At 45.7% G+C, this 16,864-nt stretch overlaps 1 protein-coding gene across 1 annotated transcript in view; it reads left to right on the top strand.

Annotated features, from left to right (window-relative positions):
* CREB3L2 (cAMP responsive element binding protein 3 like 2) overlaps positions 1-13,161 on the top strand; it is a 121,267-nt gene extending 108,106 nt beyond the window's left edge. The window contains exons 9-12 of the mRNA XM_041751584.1: positions 4,096-4,195; positions 4,480-4,606; positions 5,935-6,151; positions 7,791-13,161. Coding sequence (XP_041607518.1) covers positions 4,096-4,195; positions 4,480-4,606; positions 5,935-6,151; positions 7,791-7,866 — 520 coding nt within the window. The 3' untranslated portion in view covers positions 7,867-13,161. The remainder of the gene's footprint in view (positions 1-4,095; positions 4,196-4,479; positions 4,607-5,934; positions 6,152-7,790) is intronic.
* Positions 13,162-16,864: the final 3,703 nt, after the last annotated feature.

Here is a 16,864-nt window from a genome sequence, read left to right as displayed (position 1 = left end):
TCAACCGCTGAGGTACCCAGGTGTCCCTAAAAATTATATTTTTAAACTACATGTTTGCTCATCTCAAAGAGTTGGATTATAAACTGTTAGAAATCAGGGACCATTAAACAACTATTTTCTTTCTTTTTTTAAATTTTTTAAAAGATTTTATTTATTTATTCATGAGAGACACACACAGAGAGAGAGAGAGAGAGAGAGAGGCAGAGGGAGAAGCAGGCTCCATGCAGGGAGCCCAATGCGGGACTCGATCCAGGGTCTCCAGGATCACACCCTGGGCTGCAGGCGGTGCTAAACCGCTGCGCCACCAGAGCTGCCCCAAACAACTATTTTCATTTGCAGTAGATTCAGAATATAATTATCTTGAGTTTGGAGAAGATGTGCTGCTGAATGCCAAGTAAACGGCCATACAACTGGAAAACATCAAGCCTTCCCTCTCCCCCAGCCAGACTTAAGCAGCTCTTCTTCCGAACCCATAGCACTTTGTCCCGGTAGCAAGAGATCTCAACTTGAGGCTCAGACACTTTATCACTGGCGTTTCAGTGTGTCTGGTATGTTAGAGGTCTGCTTTCAGGGGATGCAAAGGAGCCTTCTGGGAGACTTTTCAGCCTAGGGAAGGGAGTATCAGGCCTAGTGTTCTCAGCCAGAAATTTGAAGGAAGGAGTGATTCCAAGTAATTTGTTTAATTGTTTTGTTGTTGTTGGTGGTGGTGGTGTTTTGGTTTGGTTTGGTTTGGTGTTTTGCACTGTAAAGACAGGGCAAGCAGCCAGAACAGGCAGGGAGGAAGTGTAGGATGGTCATGGGTGAATAAGGTTGGTTGGTAAAATATGGAAATGGTTTCACTTTAAAAATCACCTTAGGACTTGGGAGCAAAGGGAGATAGCTTTGCTAACATCTGGAAAGCTGCTGTCTAACCGAAGCCTGGATGGAGAGGTGCACAGAGCCCAGCTGGGCTTGAATACCTCGGGCTGCTAGCTCAGGCTGCAGGAGTATCCCGTGGCAGTTGAGGTGCACCACCCTCCCACCCAAAGTGGCAGCTGTTGCTTCCAGACATGACTTCTCAGCAGCAAGCTAGGAAACTGGGAGGCCCCTTTCCATAGTGTGGCAGGCAGTAAAAACATTAATCAGTGCCACAGGAGGAGCCCAGATGGTGAGAGAAAGGGGTTTGTGCCCATTGGTCAAGTACAAGTCTTCTCTGTGGGCTCACCTGTGTATCTGCTCTGGGAATCCCAGAAGACAGCAAGGAGAACCCAGTGAAGGCTTTGGGGCCAGCACCACAGATGGTGGTCAATAAAATACAAGCTACTGCCAGCCCCCTCTTAGCTCTGCAAGCATGAATGCTCACCCAGGAAGTGGGTGCATGCATGAGGTCACTTAGCACCCAGTCTTGGAAGTCTTATGCTAGCAAATAAGAATGGGGGAGAAGTGGTGGGAGAAGAGGAAAAAACTTGCTGTGTTATGTGATCATTTAGTTACGAGCTCTTTTTTTCCCTTTTTTTTTCTCAGCTTCATTGAAGTATAATTGACAAATCTGTTATTTATAAAGTATACATGATGATTTGATATATGCAGCCATTGTGAAAGTATTCCTCGCATCGAGTTAATTAATGCATCCGTCATCTCACATATTTACCTTTTTTGCTTTTAATTTTCTAGTGAGTGCATTTTAGTTCAACTCTCTTAGCAAATTTCAGTCATCCATTACGGTGTTACAGAGCATAGTTATTATGTTGTACATTAGATCCTCAGACCTTATTCATCTCATAGCTGAAAGTCTGTATCCTTTTACCAACCTCTCCCTAGTTCTCCCAACCCCTAGCCCTTGGTACCTACTTTTCTGTTTCTGAGTTCAACTTAAAAATAATTTTGGGGGGGCAGCCCAGGTGGCTCGGCAGTTTAGCGCCACCATTAGCCCAGGGCATGACCCTGGAGACCCCGGATTGAGTCCCACGTCGGGCTCCCTGCATGGAGCCTGCTTCTCCCTCTGCCTGTGTCTCTGCCTCTTTCTCTCTGTGTGTCTCTCATGAATAAATAAATCTTTAAATAATAATAATAATAATAATTTTTTTAAGGTTCCATGTACAAGTGATTCCATATGGTGTTTTTTTCCCCCGTTTGGCTTATTTCACTTAGCACAGTGCCCTCCAGGTTCATCACCCATATTTTCACAAATGACAGGCATGTAAGAGGAATTTAAAATAATCATACTCTCCGGATGTCTCAGCCTTGAGTAATATACAGAACACCTTTAGAGAACATGTTCCCTGAATATACATAAACCAGGTCCAAACTACATGTGGTTATACTTCTAGATAATAATGAACAACAACAGGGATCCCTGGGTGGCGCAGCGGTTTGGCGCCTGCCTTTGGCCCAGGGCGCGATCCTGGAGACCCGGGATCGAGTCCCACGTTGGGCTCCTGATGCATGGAGCCTGCTTCTCCCTCTGCCTGTGTCTCTGCCTCTCTCTCTCTCTCTCTCTGTGTGACTATCATAAATCAATCAAAAAAAAAAAAAAAAAAAGGAACAACAACAAAAAATGTACAAGGTACTAAAAAGACCTTCATTTTAATAGAATTTAAATTAATAATATTGGTTAATGGGATGAAAGGTTTTGTTTTGCTTAAATTAAATTCACCAGGACCACAAGGGGGTTTTTTGGTTTTGTTTTATTTTGCTTTTGAGTTCAGAAGGCCTCTGCCCTATGTGCTGTGGACTGCCCCAAATTCTGCCCCCAGTCTTAGCCAGCTAGCTGCTGAAAGCAGTGTCATCCTATGGCAAAGCCGTCCCTGCTTCGCTTACACCCCGGGACAATTCTTTTCATTGGCACTTGTCAGGTTGCAAGTTGCAAACTCTGGAAGACCAGCTTGTCCTTCTAGCACTTGAAGGCTCTTCAGGAGGTAGATTGTATCAAGAGGCAGGTTCTCTGGAAGAGCCCAGAACTCTGCAAATGAGTGATTTGCTGATGTTTCCCAATGAACTTATCTGGCTTTCTGATGTGACATCACAGCATGAATTTTTTGAAAATTTCTGAGACTCAAGAAGAAGCATCTGCTTATAAAATCTTTCCACTTTGCTATGTGCATAGGGCTTGGGAAAAGGGGTGAGGCAAGGAGAAGCTTCAGCTCTAGGCTGCTCACAACGATTTATCCCTGAGCCTCTGATTCAGGAGGCTGTAAGATCCTATTCTACGCCTTGGAGTGTTCAGAATTTGCAAAGAATGTCACCATCTGCTCTCTCTTTGACCTGATGTCATACAGACCAGAATATCGTACTCTCATCCCAAACCCTTTCCTTTTAAGGGTATGCACAGTTGTCCAATTTTAGGGAGAGGATAACTCGTTTTTGCTCCTGCTCCTCATCTCTTTCTGGAGAAGGATCAGAGTCTGTATGGGAGGATGGTTGCCGAGCTCCCTGGCTCCAAGCATAAATCCAGTTGAGCAGGCTTCTTTGCTCTGTTGCATTTATTGGGCTTCATTTCTAACTGTAGCAATGCTGTGAGCCTTCAAGGACCCGGGGCTTGAGGTGCCTCTGGCTGTTTGCCTCCCTGCCATTCTTGTTTTCCCTCTCTTTCTCCTCAGATTTGCCATCTGAGTGACTGTTGCTCACTGATACTGCTTCCATTTCCAATGATGGCCACCACCTGTGGCCACTCCTTCAGTTCTCTGGGGCGTTTTCTTCTCTTTGCTTTTTCCTTTTCTTACATCTTCTTATGTCTAGTGGGTAAATGAGTTCTCCTTGTACCACCATTACCTGTCCATCAAAATGTTCTTTTTGGTTTTTCTTTCTCAGTGGCTGACAGACAAGTTGCAGCATGTCAGGGATAATTCGGGGCATTGACCTCTTACTCAGAACAGCACAAGAATTGGCCAGGCTGTTAAAGTGGGCTCATTCCAAGCTCTGGGAAGCTCTGCAACATGGGGGCCCAAAGGCACTGGTGTCCGTATTTCCCTCCAAATGAGACTTTCCCCTCGCTACTGTGTTCAAATTCAGACACGAAGCTATGGCAGCTTCACTGGAAATTGGGGGCAGAGGTCACCTAAAAGCATTCGCCTCCATCTCAAATCTCTTCATGCCTTTGATTTGTCGTGTATGCAGAACCCTCCTGCAGCAGCTGCAAAAGCTTCAGACTTTGGTGATGGGCAAGGTTTCGCGCACCTGCAAGTTGGCCGGCACACAGACTGGCACGTGCCTCATGGTGAGTTTCCCAAAGGGACAGCACCACACATGCCCTGGCCTACCTCCTAGTCTCCAGTCTCTCCCTAGCTTGCCCAGTCCAGGCAAGGTTGGAGGAGTCGTGCACCTCACTCTGAGAGGAAGTTTCTTTGCTGTGACGTTCCCGAGGTTTACCTGTTGGCTCAGCCCAGCCTGGTGAAGGGGAGCCTGTCTCCCTGGACCTCCTGGGTGTTGCAGGGCTTGAGATTTGCTGGAATTGAGGATCCTGGAATTGACAGCTCCCTGTGTTCTCTCCTCCCCCTGCAGGTGGTTGTACTATGCTTTGCTGTTGCATTTGGCAGCTTCTTTCAGGGCTACGGGCCCTATCCTTCTGCCACCAAGATGGCTCTGCCCAGCCAGCACTCTGTGCAGGAGCCGTATACAGCCTCTGTTGGTAAGACAGCACTCAGCAACTCGTAAAGTACCATGCTGAATTTCCCTGGAGCTTTCTGAAAGTTCAACATTCTGAAGGAAGTCTGAGGAGAAAGTCTAATCTTTAAAAAGTGGTCAAAGCGTAGCTTCTCCATTGAAGGGGTAGGGTCTGGTGCCCAGGTTTTGGGGTCCCTAAGGCACCAGTGGGAATTCTCTAGAGCTTGGCAGAGTCACTTCACAAGCTCTTGCTCTATGTTCCCTAGCAAATTCTGAGGTGTCCTTTTTGAGCTCTGATAAGGGGGAGGGTTGTGGATTTGGGGATGAGTAAATAGAGGGGGACATTAAGCTTTCCATGACATTTTAAAGGACCTCCTGTATTTCTACTTCCACTCAGTGGAATTGTATGTTACCGTAGTAAGAATTCGTGAAATGAATCTGTCCGTCTTACACAACAGTATGGCCAAGATTTACAGACTCGGGTGTTAGAGAAGTGTGTGATAGCCTCGCCTAGATCGATGATCCAAGCGTGCAGGAAATAATGAAGTGGCCTCTGGGGACCGTTATATATACGCGAATACACATATCCACTAATAATAATGAGTGTGGGATTGGGGATACTGGCACACTTTTTGCAGTTCTGAAAGGTCTCTGGTCTTCACCAGGTGGTTGTAGCCCTGCCAGGTTTATGACAGAAATGCTAGCATTTCAACCAAATAATTTCAGTGATCTCTTGGGAAATTCTTTTTTCCCTAAGGGAATGTATCTGTAAATTTAGATGGAAGCCAATGAGAGCAGAGTTTCTGTGTTGTAGAAAATTTGCTACAGAGCCATCTAGCTATGCAACTATCCTATAAAACAAAGAAACTGTCTCTGTCATTTGATTTATGGCTTTGGCTTTGTGGCTTCTCTCCGGTTTCTAAATGAAAATGCAGTTTTCTGCCCTTGTACCTTCTCTCCATGCAAGACCAACTCATTAGAAATGTTTCTTATTTTAGCTGGTCTGGACATCTCCAAGTATTTGACTCCATTCTTCATGAATTGTTTCCCCCAGATGGTTATGGGTGGGCAAGGAGGGGAGTTTTATTTTCAAAGCAGTGGGGGTGGCAGTTTGCTTCATGTTTGTTTGCTTTTCTATTGTTCTTCCAGCACTGTATAATTGGTATAATTTTTCAATGCACAAAACTCTGAAACCCTGAAGCCTTAATGGAAAGCCAACTCTAGCTGGCACCCTCAGTTCTGGGCAAAAGGACCCACAAATTGTCATCTGCTTCCAGCCCTAGGCATTGAGTGAGGGGATGTGATAAACCCTGTGGTCTCTCCCTAACACCTCTTATTTTGCTCTGTCCTCAGTGAGATCCAGGAATCTGCTGATCTATGAGGAACATTCTCCCCTGGAGGAGCCGTTGAGCCCAGCCTCGGCTGGGGAACTTGGGCATTGGGACAGAGGGTCCTCCCTGCTCAGGGCATCAGGGTTGGAGACCAGGCCTGATGTGGATCTTCCCCATTTCATTATCTCAAATGAGACCAGCCTGGAGAAATCGGTGCTGTTGGAGCTACAGCAGCACTTGTGAGTCAAGTACACACACAGATGCAACTCCTCTAATGATGATGGGTTGTGAGTCAGCAACCCGGAATGTGGGGTGTAGACTTTCCCGTCCAAACCCTGGGCTCTTTCAGGACCTATTTTCAGGACCTGGTACTCTGGAGAGTTTACTACTTGCCAATAGCTGCTCTTAGTAGACACGGGGTGGGGGTGAGGGGAAAAACCTAGGGTGAGCTGCCCCCATGTCTGCTTTGTCACTGGGGAGCTGGCCGTGGTGCCTGCAAGGAGTGGCAAAGGGCTTGACTCCCACCTTCCTCCCCATAAAGCCTCATAAGTAAACACAGAGCCCACCTTAGCAGTGTGCTTGCTATGCAGGTACAGCCTTAGGACACCTTCCCTACCTTCCTTCGAACTAGAGATACATATATGTTATGCTATATGTTCATATATAGTTTTATGACATATAAATAGCATGTATTAATTATATATTTATGTTGAGGGGCATCCTTTGAGAGGCATTGCGCATAGGCATGTTTCCATGTTGAAAATAAGACTGGGCTCCAATTCTCCATGAGTTGTTTCTTTAGGTAGTTGCAGGGTCAGGGGGAGTCTTTTTGTAAACATAAAGGCTTATAGGATGGCCAGATATTGTTAATGTGCTGGGGGAGGTTCCTGAAAATGCCAAACAGCATGGGTCTGCATGCACACTCCTGGTTACACATGCTGTGGTTGCTGATCGAGCTTAATTCCCCCTTGTGCTTCCCAGAAATGATGCTATTCCAAAGCAAGTGCTCCCCCGCTTGAAGATTCTACTTCGGATTCCTCAGCTTTTTTCCCCTAAAGCTGTGGGGAAGGTTTATAATTGCATGTACTTTTATATGTTTACATTATACCTGCATATTTAACATTTACCAGCACTTACTCCCTTAAGTACTGTACCGATGTGATATATAAATCCTTTTAAATACTGTAAGAGTCTAGGCATTATTATTTATTTCCATCACAGAGAAATTTGTAGAGATGCCACTGGGAGCTGTAGAAGACTTAGCTGCTTGATTACATGGCTCATACCACAAGTCTTCTCCCATCTTGGCTCAATATTCAGGGGCCCACTGAAAATCTCACTTTTTCTGGGGTGTCTCCCAGATACCAAAGCCCTCATAGCCCTCCTCCGAGTACCTAGAGACTTTCTAGGCTGTTGTACAATTTGATAACATTTATTTTCTGTTACATGTTTAGTATTATTTCAGGTTAGCTTTTTTTTTTTTTTAATTTATCCGAATTATTAGTATTCTAGACCAGGAATCGGACTCTATCCTTTTATTTTCTTCTTTCCAGAGCCTAGCATAGGGCTCGCCATCATCAGTAGATACATTCACTTAAAGCAATTTGTGGCAAATCAGCATCAAGCCACAATGCTTATCTTCTGGGTTGGGATGTCTCCTCTTGGGTTGGGATAAAGGGAGGAACACGACTGAGCGCATGGGCTGGTCGCTGGAGACTGGGAACAGAGGGTTGCTAGTTGGTGGGAAAAAGAGGAGAACCCACTTGGGCTTGCCCGCAAAGTTGTAGTCATGGAATGATTGTGTCCTATGCCCAAGCGTGAGAATCAGAGTTGTTAGTTGGTGACTGAGATTCTTTTCTTCTTTTGGTATCTTTCCAGGGTCAGCGCCAAACTGGAGGGGAATGAGACACTAAAAGTTATAGAACTCGACAGAAGAGTGAACGCCACCTTCTGAGGAGGCTGTCTCCACCTCCCTCTTTCTCTTCACTCTGCTTTCACATCCCCAAATCACCTTTGTCATAAGCTTTCCCTTTTTGCCTTTTATCTGGACGAAGACATGGACGAGCAGTCATGGCTTTGGATGGGAGGATAGCCTGGGATTTCCACCTGCAGTAAGACAGCTCCTTCCCCTCCATCACATGCCCCCCTGAACAGGGGAGCCCGTGGCATCCCTCCCTCCCTCTTGCTTACTGACATAGGAAATTCTTTTAGGATCGAGGCTGGGATGGGACGAGCAGGCTCGTTTCTACCAATAGTGCCAAAAAGATACAGCCTGATTTTCACTGTGGGTTGTGACCACCTCTCTGAAGACGAGATGACTCTTGTTTCTATGAGACCCCAGACTCCAGCCACAAAAACACCAGGATGCCTGCTGGGATCTGGCAAAGCACTGACTGACGTCCTGCCTTCCTTGGCCTTGATCTCCCATGTGTCTGCCCCCCACAGCCCCTTCAGTGAGTACCCCTGCCACTGGGCCCCTCCCGAGCCCTCGCACATCGTCCTCCCCGCACTGGAGCGAGGGCTCCCCTCCCCATTCTCAGGCCGCAAGTGCAATGCCTGAAGGAATCAGGCTTCTCTACTCCAGGCGAACCTGCCCCATCTTGTTGCTTGTAGGACATCCCCACAACCTGCGTCCCCACACACCCATAGGTCTGCCTCCCCAGCTTCTCCTCCCCATTTGTAAATAGTATTTATTAGCTCGCTGAGGCTTCCTGCTAGCAGCCACGCTGAAAAGATCTGACACCTCCCTCCAAACTGGCAGTGTTCTGTTGGCCTTGGGACCTTGGAGGGTACTCTAAGCCGTGGGATTCCCCAATCCTCCAGATGCCTTTTTTCCCCTCTTCCTCCTGTTCCTCCCTCCTCCTCCTCCCCCTTCTACAGCTGGAGGCCTATAATTCTAATTGGGAAATCCCCTTAAGCTCTTGTCCTCCTACAGAATGGAGTCAGAGGGAAAGATGGAGGGATGCCTTAATCAGGTCTGTGGCTCTAGGGTCAGATGCTTTTTCTGTCCTGTTCCCATAAGAGAAGGGAATCCTTGTCCCTGATAACAGGCGATTTGGACAACCTGGCTGGCTTGCCTCTCCACACCTGCTCCTAGTGCCCTCCTCCCCACCCCCCTACACTTCTGCTTTACCCTCCTTCTGCCTCAACACAGGGGGTGGGTCTGAGGCCTGGGGTGGGAGCAGGTGACTTTGTTTAGTCACAGTCTTACCTTTTGTGGTCAGGTTTGGCTACTTTGCAGCTTACCCAAAGAGATACAACCTAAACCCCCCAACCTACTTTTTTTTTTTTTGTAATGATTAAAAGTAACTTTTATAGCTAAAAAAAGAATTCTTTCCTCTTTCATAAAAATAAGAAATGGAAATTACCTTTTTATTGTATAGTGTAGAAGATTCCCTTTCAGTGTTTTCCCCTAGCTTATGAAAGATATTGTGTAATCTTTTTTTGCTTATTATTTCTTTGCTTATTATTTTGTATTTTATTTTTAGTAGTAGCTGAAGGTCCTTTAGCTTTAACTCCTCGCTTGCTCTCTCTCACTCTGTGTTTGGTCTACACTGTCATTGAAACCTGCACTTACACAGGATTAAGCCCTCACCTGGGCCTTCCATTCCATATCAGATGCAGGATTTGGTGTCATTAAGCATTTGCCATCATACCTCATAAGCAGATCCCTGCTTTGTCTGCCTTGGTACACCTGGGGCTCCCTGGGAGTGGTTCTGCGCGCTCTCTCTTTCTTTTTCTGCTGTGGTAGAGAGGGTTCCAGACCAGGGGGGATGCCAACTGTGTCTTCTCGGCTGTGTGTAAAGCTGGGTTGGGGCAGCTGTCTGCAGTCTCACAACCCCTTACTTTGGCCACGAAGAGCAGAGGCCGTCTGAGCTCTGCGGGAAGGGGGGTTACCAGCGTGCCCCCTCACCCCTGGCTCTCTCCTTTCCATTCCCTCCTTCTCTTCTGCTCTAGATCTTACTGGGCCTGGCTGCTGTCAGGTAGCCATGGGCTGCTGCCGACCCATCCCTCTCTTTAAAATACCATATAATTACCAGGCAAAGGCAGCCTGTGGGGCCCCAAGAAGGTAAAAAGAATGAACTCGAAGTAGTATTTGGTCAACGAGAAAGGAAAGGTTTTATAAGTAAGGGCAGACATGTGAGAATGGGTCAGCCTATCCACCTGCTGCAAGGGAACCAGATCTGGGTCAGCCTACCCACCTGCTGCAGGGGAACCAGATCAGGCTTTGAAGGCTCCTAGATCAGCCAGGGTGGGAGAGCTGCTCTTCCGAATGAGGCTGGAGAAGGGAAAGGCTGGCCAACCTCCAGTCTCTGCCCTTAGTGTCCTGAGGATTTTATTTTCTGCCCCACCTACCTTTCCTTGTCATCCCCTTCTGCAGACCTCCACACGGCAGGGTGTTCTCTCTGGGAAGCCGTTCTTCCAGGACTGAATCTGTGTCTAGAGACAGGAGACATCCACTTGGGAGCTCAGATGGCCATGTTCAGGGGGTTCCAAGAGCCAACCCTGCTCTGTTTTGAGAAAAACCTCTGTCCTGCACTCCCTGCTTCGGCAAATCAAGGGAACTAAAGATTTACCTTTAGGAGGATGCCATGGGGTCAGGATGATGTAGAGGAATCAGATAATGCCAAGTGATTAAGGGCTGTGTGGTCGTTGGCTTTTCTGGGGTGAAGCCCTGCTATAGACCAGTCAGCAATACCTGGTTAGCCCTGAAGAGTTCAAACAGACTTTCAGACTTGAGTTTTGAAAGGTATGAGACTGTTAGCATCACTATGAACCATAAATAATAAATAGGTTACTCATTAATACATTAATTATATTTTTTGTCATGTGAACAGCGTTTCCTCTTGCCTCTCTTTGATTACCCCGGTGAAGGAGGTGTCTTGCAAACATTCAAAGAACAAGCACTTTTTCACTGGCTGAGCCCCAATAACCCAAGCCCCCCCAGCTTGGCCCTTTCCCCAGCTCCTGACCCTATACTTAAAAATGGATGCTGGAGATGAAAGGCCCCAGTGCCAATTTAAGAAGGAATTTCTGTGAAGTGTGAGGACTCTAGAGCCTCGATCACATAAAGAGAGTGTTATGTAAAAATCTGACAGCTGAACTAGGTTGCTCCTTTTGTGTGCGTGGGGGTGGGGTGGGGGTGGGGGGGTGAGGTTTGACACCAGCGTAGGCAAAATTAGATAACTTTTTCACTAATAAAAATGATATTGATTCGGAGAACTAATTTGTAGGTTGTGAAAGAAGCTTGTAGCTCAACTTATTTACAAACCAACTATAATTACCACGTTTTTTTTCCTTCCTAAATCTCACAGTTGAGCCTGAATGCCAAAGGAGGGCGGTGAAGCTCATGCGCCCATAGAGCAGGAGTGTTGAAGTGATTCATCCTTATTCTGGCAGCGAGGCGGTGTCCAGAATTCTGGTCACATGTGTTTCATTAAAATTTGTCAACACTTCATGGCTCCTTTCTTCCATGTCCTCAGACCAAGCAAAACCACAAAGAGAGAATCAGAGGCCTCTTGGGGCCGGCTCTGGAACACACATGTCCTGTAGGGTGTGTACTTGAGCATGACGTACAAATTGAGACATCCCGCTCTTGGCTGAGACAATGGACCATCGGTGCTGGTCTTGCTGACATGGGGAGATGGAGGAGAAGGCTTTCAGAGCTATTGCCTTTGCATGCTTTTCAGCTGAGGCAATTAGGGGAAGGGTGATAGCCTGAGCCCCTCTGGGAGGCCAGTTACAGGAGAGACTGAGTGGAGGAGCCGGAGCGGATTTCAGGTTTCCCACGCAGTCAGCTAGTCAGTCGTAGGACTTTTCAGTTTACTGAGGCAAGAGTGCTGTCTGGAGCCCTAGCGATTGTTGGGGAGTTAAGGGGGCTGAGGAGATTTAATCAATCATTAGCTATTCCAAAGACAAAATACTGAGTCTCTCTCTTCCCCTCCTGACACATAAGCACAGTCCCCCCGTGTCTCAAACCCTGTCTTACATGTGCCTTATGCGTATCCTCCAGGATGACCGAGGCCTCCTTCGTCCCTGGGAGATTTTACAGCTAGCCTTGCAGTATTAGACTGAAGTGAGCGTGGGGACAGGACTTTTTCCAGAGGCCCAAAAATGGTTTCCTAAAAGTGAGCCATGGTCAGATTTGCCCATCAGGGGAAAAGAAATAGGGTTCGGTCCATCAGGAAAATCCCACTCTGCCAAGCTGCAGTCACATCAAAACAACAGCAAGCTTGGATCAAAGTTATCATAAATTGTCACAGCAGAATATTTTCTCAGGGCCAAGGAACCTGGCACATTTGACAATTAATGCCCAATCTCATGGTGGCCACAGAGCCTATGCTTAGTGCAGGAAAAAATCTAGGTGTGAGTTCATTTTGTCATTTTGGGCATCATAATTCAGGAAAGCTTTATTTTTGTCTGCGTTTTGAGAAGAGTGGGAAATAATATTTCTTGAGCCCTTATTCAGTGCTGGGTATTGTGCTTCATAAATTGGCTTTAATTTTATGGACAGAGAAAACGGCAACTAGTTACCAGGAGATAGATCAACCCCTGAGGGATACAGGGAAGTACAGTTCATGGGTTCAGCTGGGCAGATTCCTCTCTATGAACTTGTAAGGTTCTCTGGGCAGGAAACACGGTGTCTGCTCCCTATGCTGGCCCCGCCGTGCAACCTTCAGTTCTGTGCTTCCTGCTGGAAGTATCCACCAGGATGTTCCTCTCTGGTCTTGTGCATCCAGTGTTCTGTGAATTCCAGCTAGCAGGCTTTGCATCCTGGAAAAGAAAAACCAGGGGCTTTAGCTCCATTCCTCTGCTCCTGTCCTTTGCTCACCAGCTAGGTGACAACATGAACTTTTTGCACCATGAACCCATGGCCTACACTGCTTAGAACCTCTCCCTTCCAGATAAAATGCTTTACAAGTCTATGGAAAACACCAGCACACCTTGACAAAGCATGAGGGACCCTGTTTAAACAACGCTGAGCAGACCCTAGACTATAATCAACCATGAGCTTTAATGTCTATGCTGACAGGCTGGACTGCTTTCTCTCTTTTGTAATAGTTCTATAGACCAGCAGTGTTTAAAAGATTGTGAGTCTATTATCTGTTGTATTGTGCTTGGGTTTTTTTTTTTTAATGGCTTTTTATTTTTTATTATAGCTAAGGAAATACCAAAAATTTCAAAAAAAAAAAAAAAAGGCTTTGTAGGATACTTGTACTTAGTTTGGGAAAAAAATGAATTGAAATTGTTATGCTTTTGTATTTCCATTTCTTGCAAATAAAAATATTTTTTTCTTAAATAGTAAAATGTGGTCCCGTCTTTAAAATGCTGGTCATATGGTTCTAAAAGCATTTTGCTTTTCTTATGAGCACGGCTTTTGTACATGTGCACCTAACCATTCTTTTCTGATTATCTAGTTGAACTGACAGACGAACCTCCAACCGGCAGTTTGTCTGATATCTTAGCCCTGAAATCCAAGCCTTCGCTGGAGGAATATTGAGAAACCTAATTGTTTTTTCAGTCACAGGAAGAGAAACAGCATTCTCTAGAGATTTTTGCAGCCCGACTGCTGTGTTCATTGTCTACTACAACTATTCACTAACTAGATTACGGAATTCTTCGAATTTGATTCTGCTTCCCCTGTCTCGGATGCTGGGGAATGATGATCTGGGCTTGAGCCAGGAGAGAAGTCTCCTTCTTCAGATGGACAGTTGCAGGGGATGCCTAGCCCAGCGTCGTGCTCCAGAAATTCTAATGAAATGGTTGATAAAGGTCAACGCACTCAAGCAGAAACATCATCATTCCATTGCAATTTCAGCGTTCAAATTTAATTTTCTCCACTCAGACAGAGTGGGGCTTCATTTAGCCTCAAAAAGAGAACCCAGGATGTTAAGAGATGAAGGCCATGGACAGTACTTACCTGCAAAGAAACCTACCTTTTTCTTTTCTTTTTCTCTTTTTCTTTTTTTAAAGCAGCATGCCTATCCCTGCTTTGGGCTCAAGGGTGCATTAGTCTCCTGCTGCCTTTCCTCTCTGAGCACCTTGACCTTTTATTCATACACAAGGGGCCTCTCCATGTAAAAGCTTTTAGGAACACATTTTTCCTCTTTTTTTCTTACATTGGGAGCCTATTATGGAAGGCTCCTTCTGGACGCCTGTCCGGTGGAAGGGGCAGATACAGATTTCTCTGTATTTTTTTTTTTTTCAGATATCTCTGTATTAATCGTGCCTTTATATTTTCTGTATTCCTAATGCTTTGCATCTGGGGCTTTGCAGACCCAGGAGGGACTGCCCTGGGCTAGCCAGTTCCTAGAGACCTTAAAGGACTTGCCTACAAGCACAACTTTCATATGCAAACCAACCAATCCAGAGCCCATACCCCAGCCACCCCTTGCTTCAGCCACCCCAGGGCCCAGTACCAGACAACCAGAGACAGTCCCTACACCTAGAGATCCCCCTTGAGATTATTCAAACTAGCCAATCCTAAACTTGCTTACCTTGTCTTGCTCTTTCCTTCCTGTGGAAACTACAATAAAGCTTCTTGCTGACTTTTCCTTCCTTCCACTGCCTCCTGACTGACTACAGTGCTTCCTTATGTGGCCACTAGGGCAGGGTGTGAGTCCTCCTCTTGGGACCTGTGTGTAACAAACTCTTTTCATCAGCAATTGTCTCTTGGCAATCTGCCAGCCTCACCATATCTGAATAATAATAACGGCCTACTTTAAAAAACACATTCCTTAGGCCTTGGAATGTCAAGTTAGAGGCTGATCCCAGACTCGTGGGCATTCTGGGTTTCACGGATGGATCTACTATGACTTGGGGCAATGTAAAAGATTTGTTGTTTCATTTCACAACAATTGGTTGGCAATTGTGTTCCAGAGAAGAAAAATGAGACCTGTAGAGGATGGTGGTGGTTCTTTTTCCCAGGAAATGAGGTAAATCAGAGAGCAGGTGTCTCATGTCCCAGTCCTGTGCTCAGGCTGGTTCCAAGGTAAATCACACCCCAGGCTCTGCAAATGGGAACTATAGAGGCAAGGAAGCAGTGGGGAATACAGTGGGGGAAAGAACCCAGCTGGCTTCAGGAGATAAACATTTATGGATTTCTGCAGTTTTATCAACTTGCTGGCCACAAGGGAAAAGGAGATGCTTATCAAGCACCTATTATGCACCTGGTGATTTTTATGTATTATATATGATCTTATTTATTTCCTCTAAAAATTTTATGAAGAATATATAATTATCCCCTTTCATAGTTTAGGGCGCTGGGATTTTAAAAGGGTAAGAGGCTTCCTCAAAGTCATACAGTAAATTAGCTGCAGATGAGAGAGGACAGTCTTCAAACTATACTGTGCTGTTTCTTAGGGCTTGAGCATTTTTGCTTGTCAAGATGCAGGGGTTAGCCTCTATCAGAGATTGCAGACCTTCAGTGCGTGTGTAAATATTTCTGGTTTGGCCCCATGATGTTTCAAACATTTAAAAATTATTGGTTAACCTTTCTACAGTCCAAGACTACTTGTAACATCAGATTTCCATCTTCTCTTAAAAGACTGGAGGACTCGAAACTTCAGGAGCTGAGTAATGGTGACCCCTTCAGTAGCATGGGTTGTCTGTGGGTGGCCACATGTCTCCATGCCTAGGCTGGTTCATTCATTTATGCTGCTTCCCTGGCCCTTCCATCATCTGAATTGACAGGAAAGGGAATAAAGGATAAGATGCTGTATTGATGGGACTGGGAGGTGGGAGGGCGCTCAGTTTCTCCCTGAGGGACAGAAATTGTGAGGCCCGAGTTTGGAGGCAACCAGGCTATGAGTCATGGAGGCTGCTGGCTAATTGCCCTTCTTTGCATTACATGAGAGAATTTGAAATCTGGGGTCTGTTCTTAGTCCAAGAGATAAACCTTCACCAATCTCAAAAATGATATTAAAAACTCTTTTTTGATGATCCCACTCATATAAGACCTTATGCTCTAAATAAAGCTCTTTCACATGCCATGTAACTTGCAGATCATCTAGGAGGGAGATGGAGCAGTCAGTGTTGTCCCTGTCACTCAGTTGAGGAAATGGGGAGGCTGTGGAGATGGGGATGGCACCACATTAAGTTACAAGATGAGTGCAAAGCAGAATCATGAACCAACTGTCCCGATTTCCATCCTAGTACCAATTCCATTAGCTGTGCCTCATCTGGGCAGGTTGACATGCTAGCTGTCTCAGTCATCCATGATCCTTCCAATGGGATTGCTTTTCAAGATGCCACTGCCATATTCTTTTTCCTAGAATTCTCAGGACTGAGTTTTAACTTGGAGATATATATATATATATATATATATATATATATATATATATATCCAAATGTCCCTGTCTCTATAGAGAGGGGGAAATAGGGAAGAAAGATCATCTCAGTCATTTCCTTAAAAATAATCCAAGTCACCATTTGAGAGGCTGGTGTCACTTGACCCCTCATTATTTGGTGAGTCTGGGCAGGTGGCACCAGTTGATGTTGTCTTCCAATGGACACAGCTGTTGCTAGATCTTTTTGGCAATTTTAAAGTAGAGTTCTGGCCCCATGAGGAGGCCATGTGTTCTCCTCCTCCCTCTGTGCTGTTGTTTTTAGATGGAGGAACAAAAATAACCATTGAGGAATACCATGAAAGCTGCCAGAGAGGCTGTTGTGCTCTTCTCCAAGAATCTGTTTCAAAATGTTTAATGTTTCTTAAGTGAAAAGTATTTGGGAATCGGGGCTGCCAGAGTGTTCATCAGTAATGTCCTCCCCAGTATTACTGCAAAACAGATGGCAAGTTGAGTTTCCTGATGAGTGTATGAGACATTCCAGGTGCTTGGGCTGGTTCAAAGGAAAGCCCTCCCCAAGACAAAAATGTAAATATACAACCACCTACATATTTAGAGACCACCAGGACTGGAAAGGTATCCTTAATCCCCAAAATGTTTCCTTTC

Source organism: Vulpes lagopus, chromosome 4, assembly GCF_018345385.1.
Source record: "Vulpes lagopus strain Blue_001 chromosome 4, ASM1834538v1, whole genome shotgun sequence".
NCBI lineage: Eukaryota > Metazoa > Chordata > Mammalia > Carnivora > Canidae > Vulpes > Vulpes lagopus.
The sequence above is the reverse complement of the archived record's forward strand: the minus strand, read 5'-3'. Positions and strand labels throughout refer to the sequence as shown.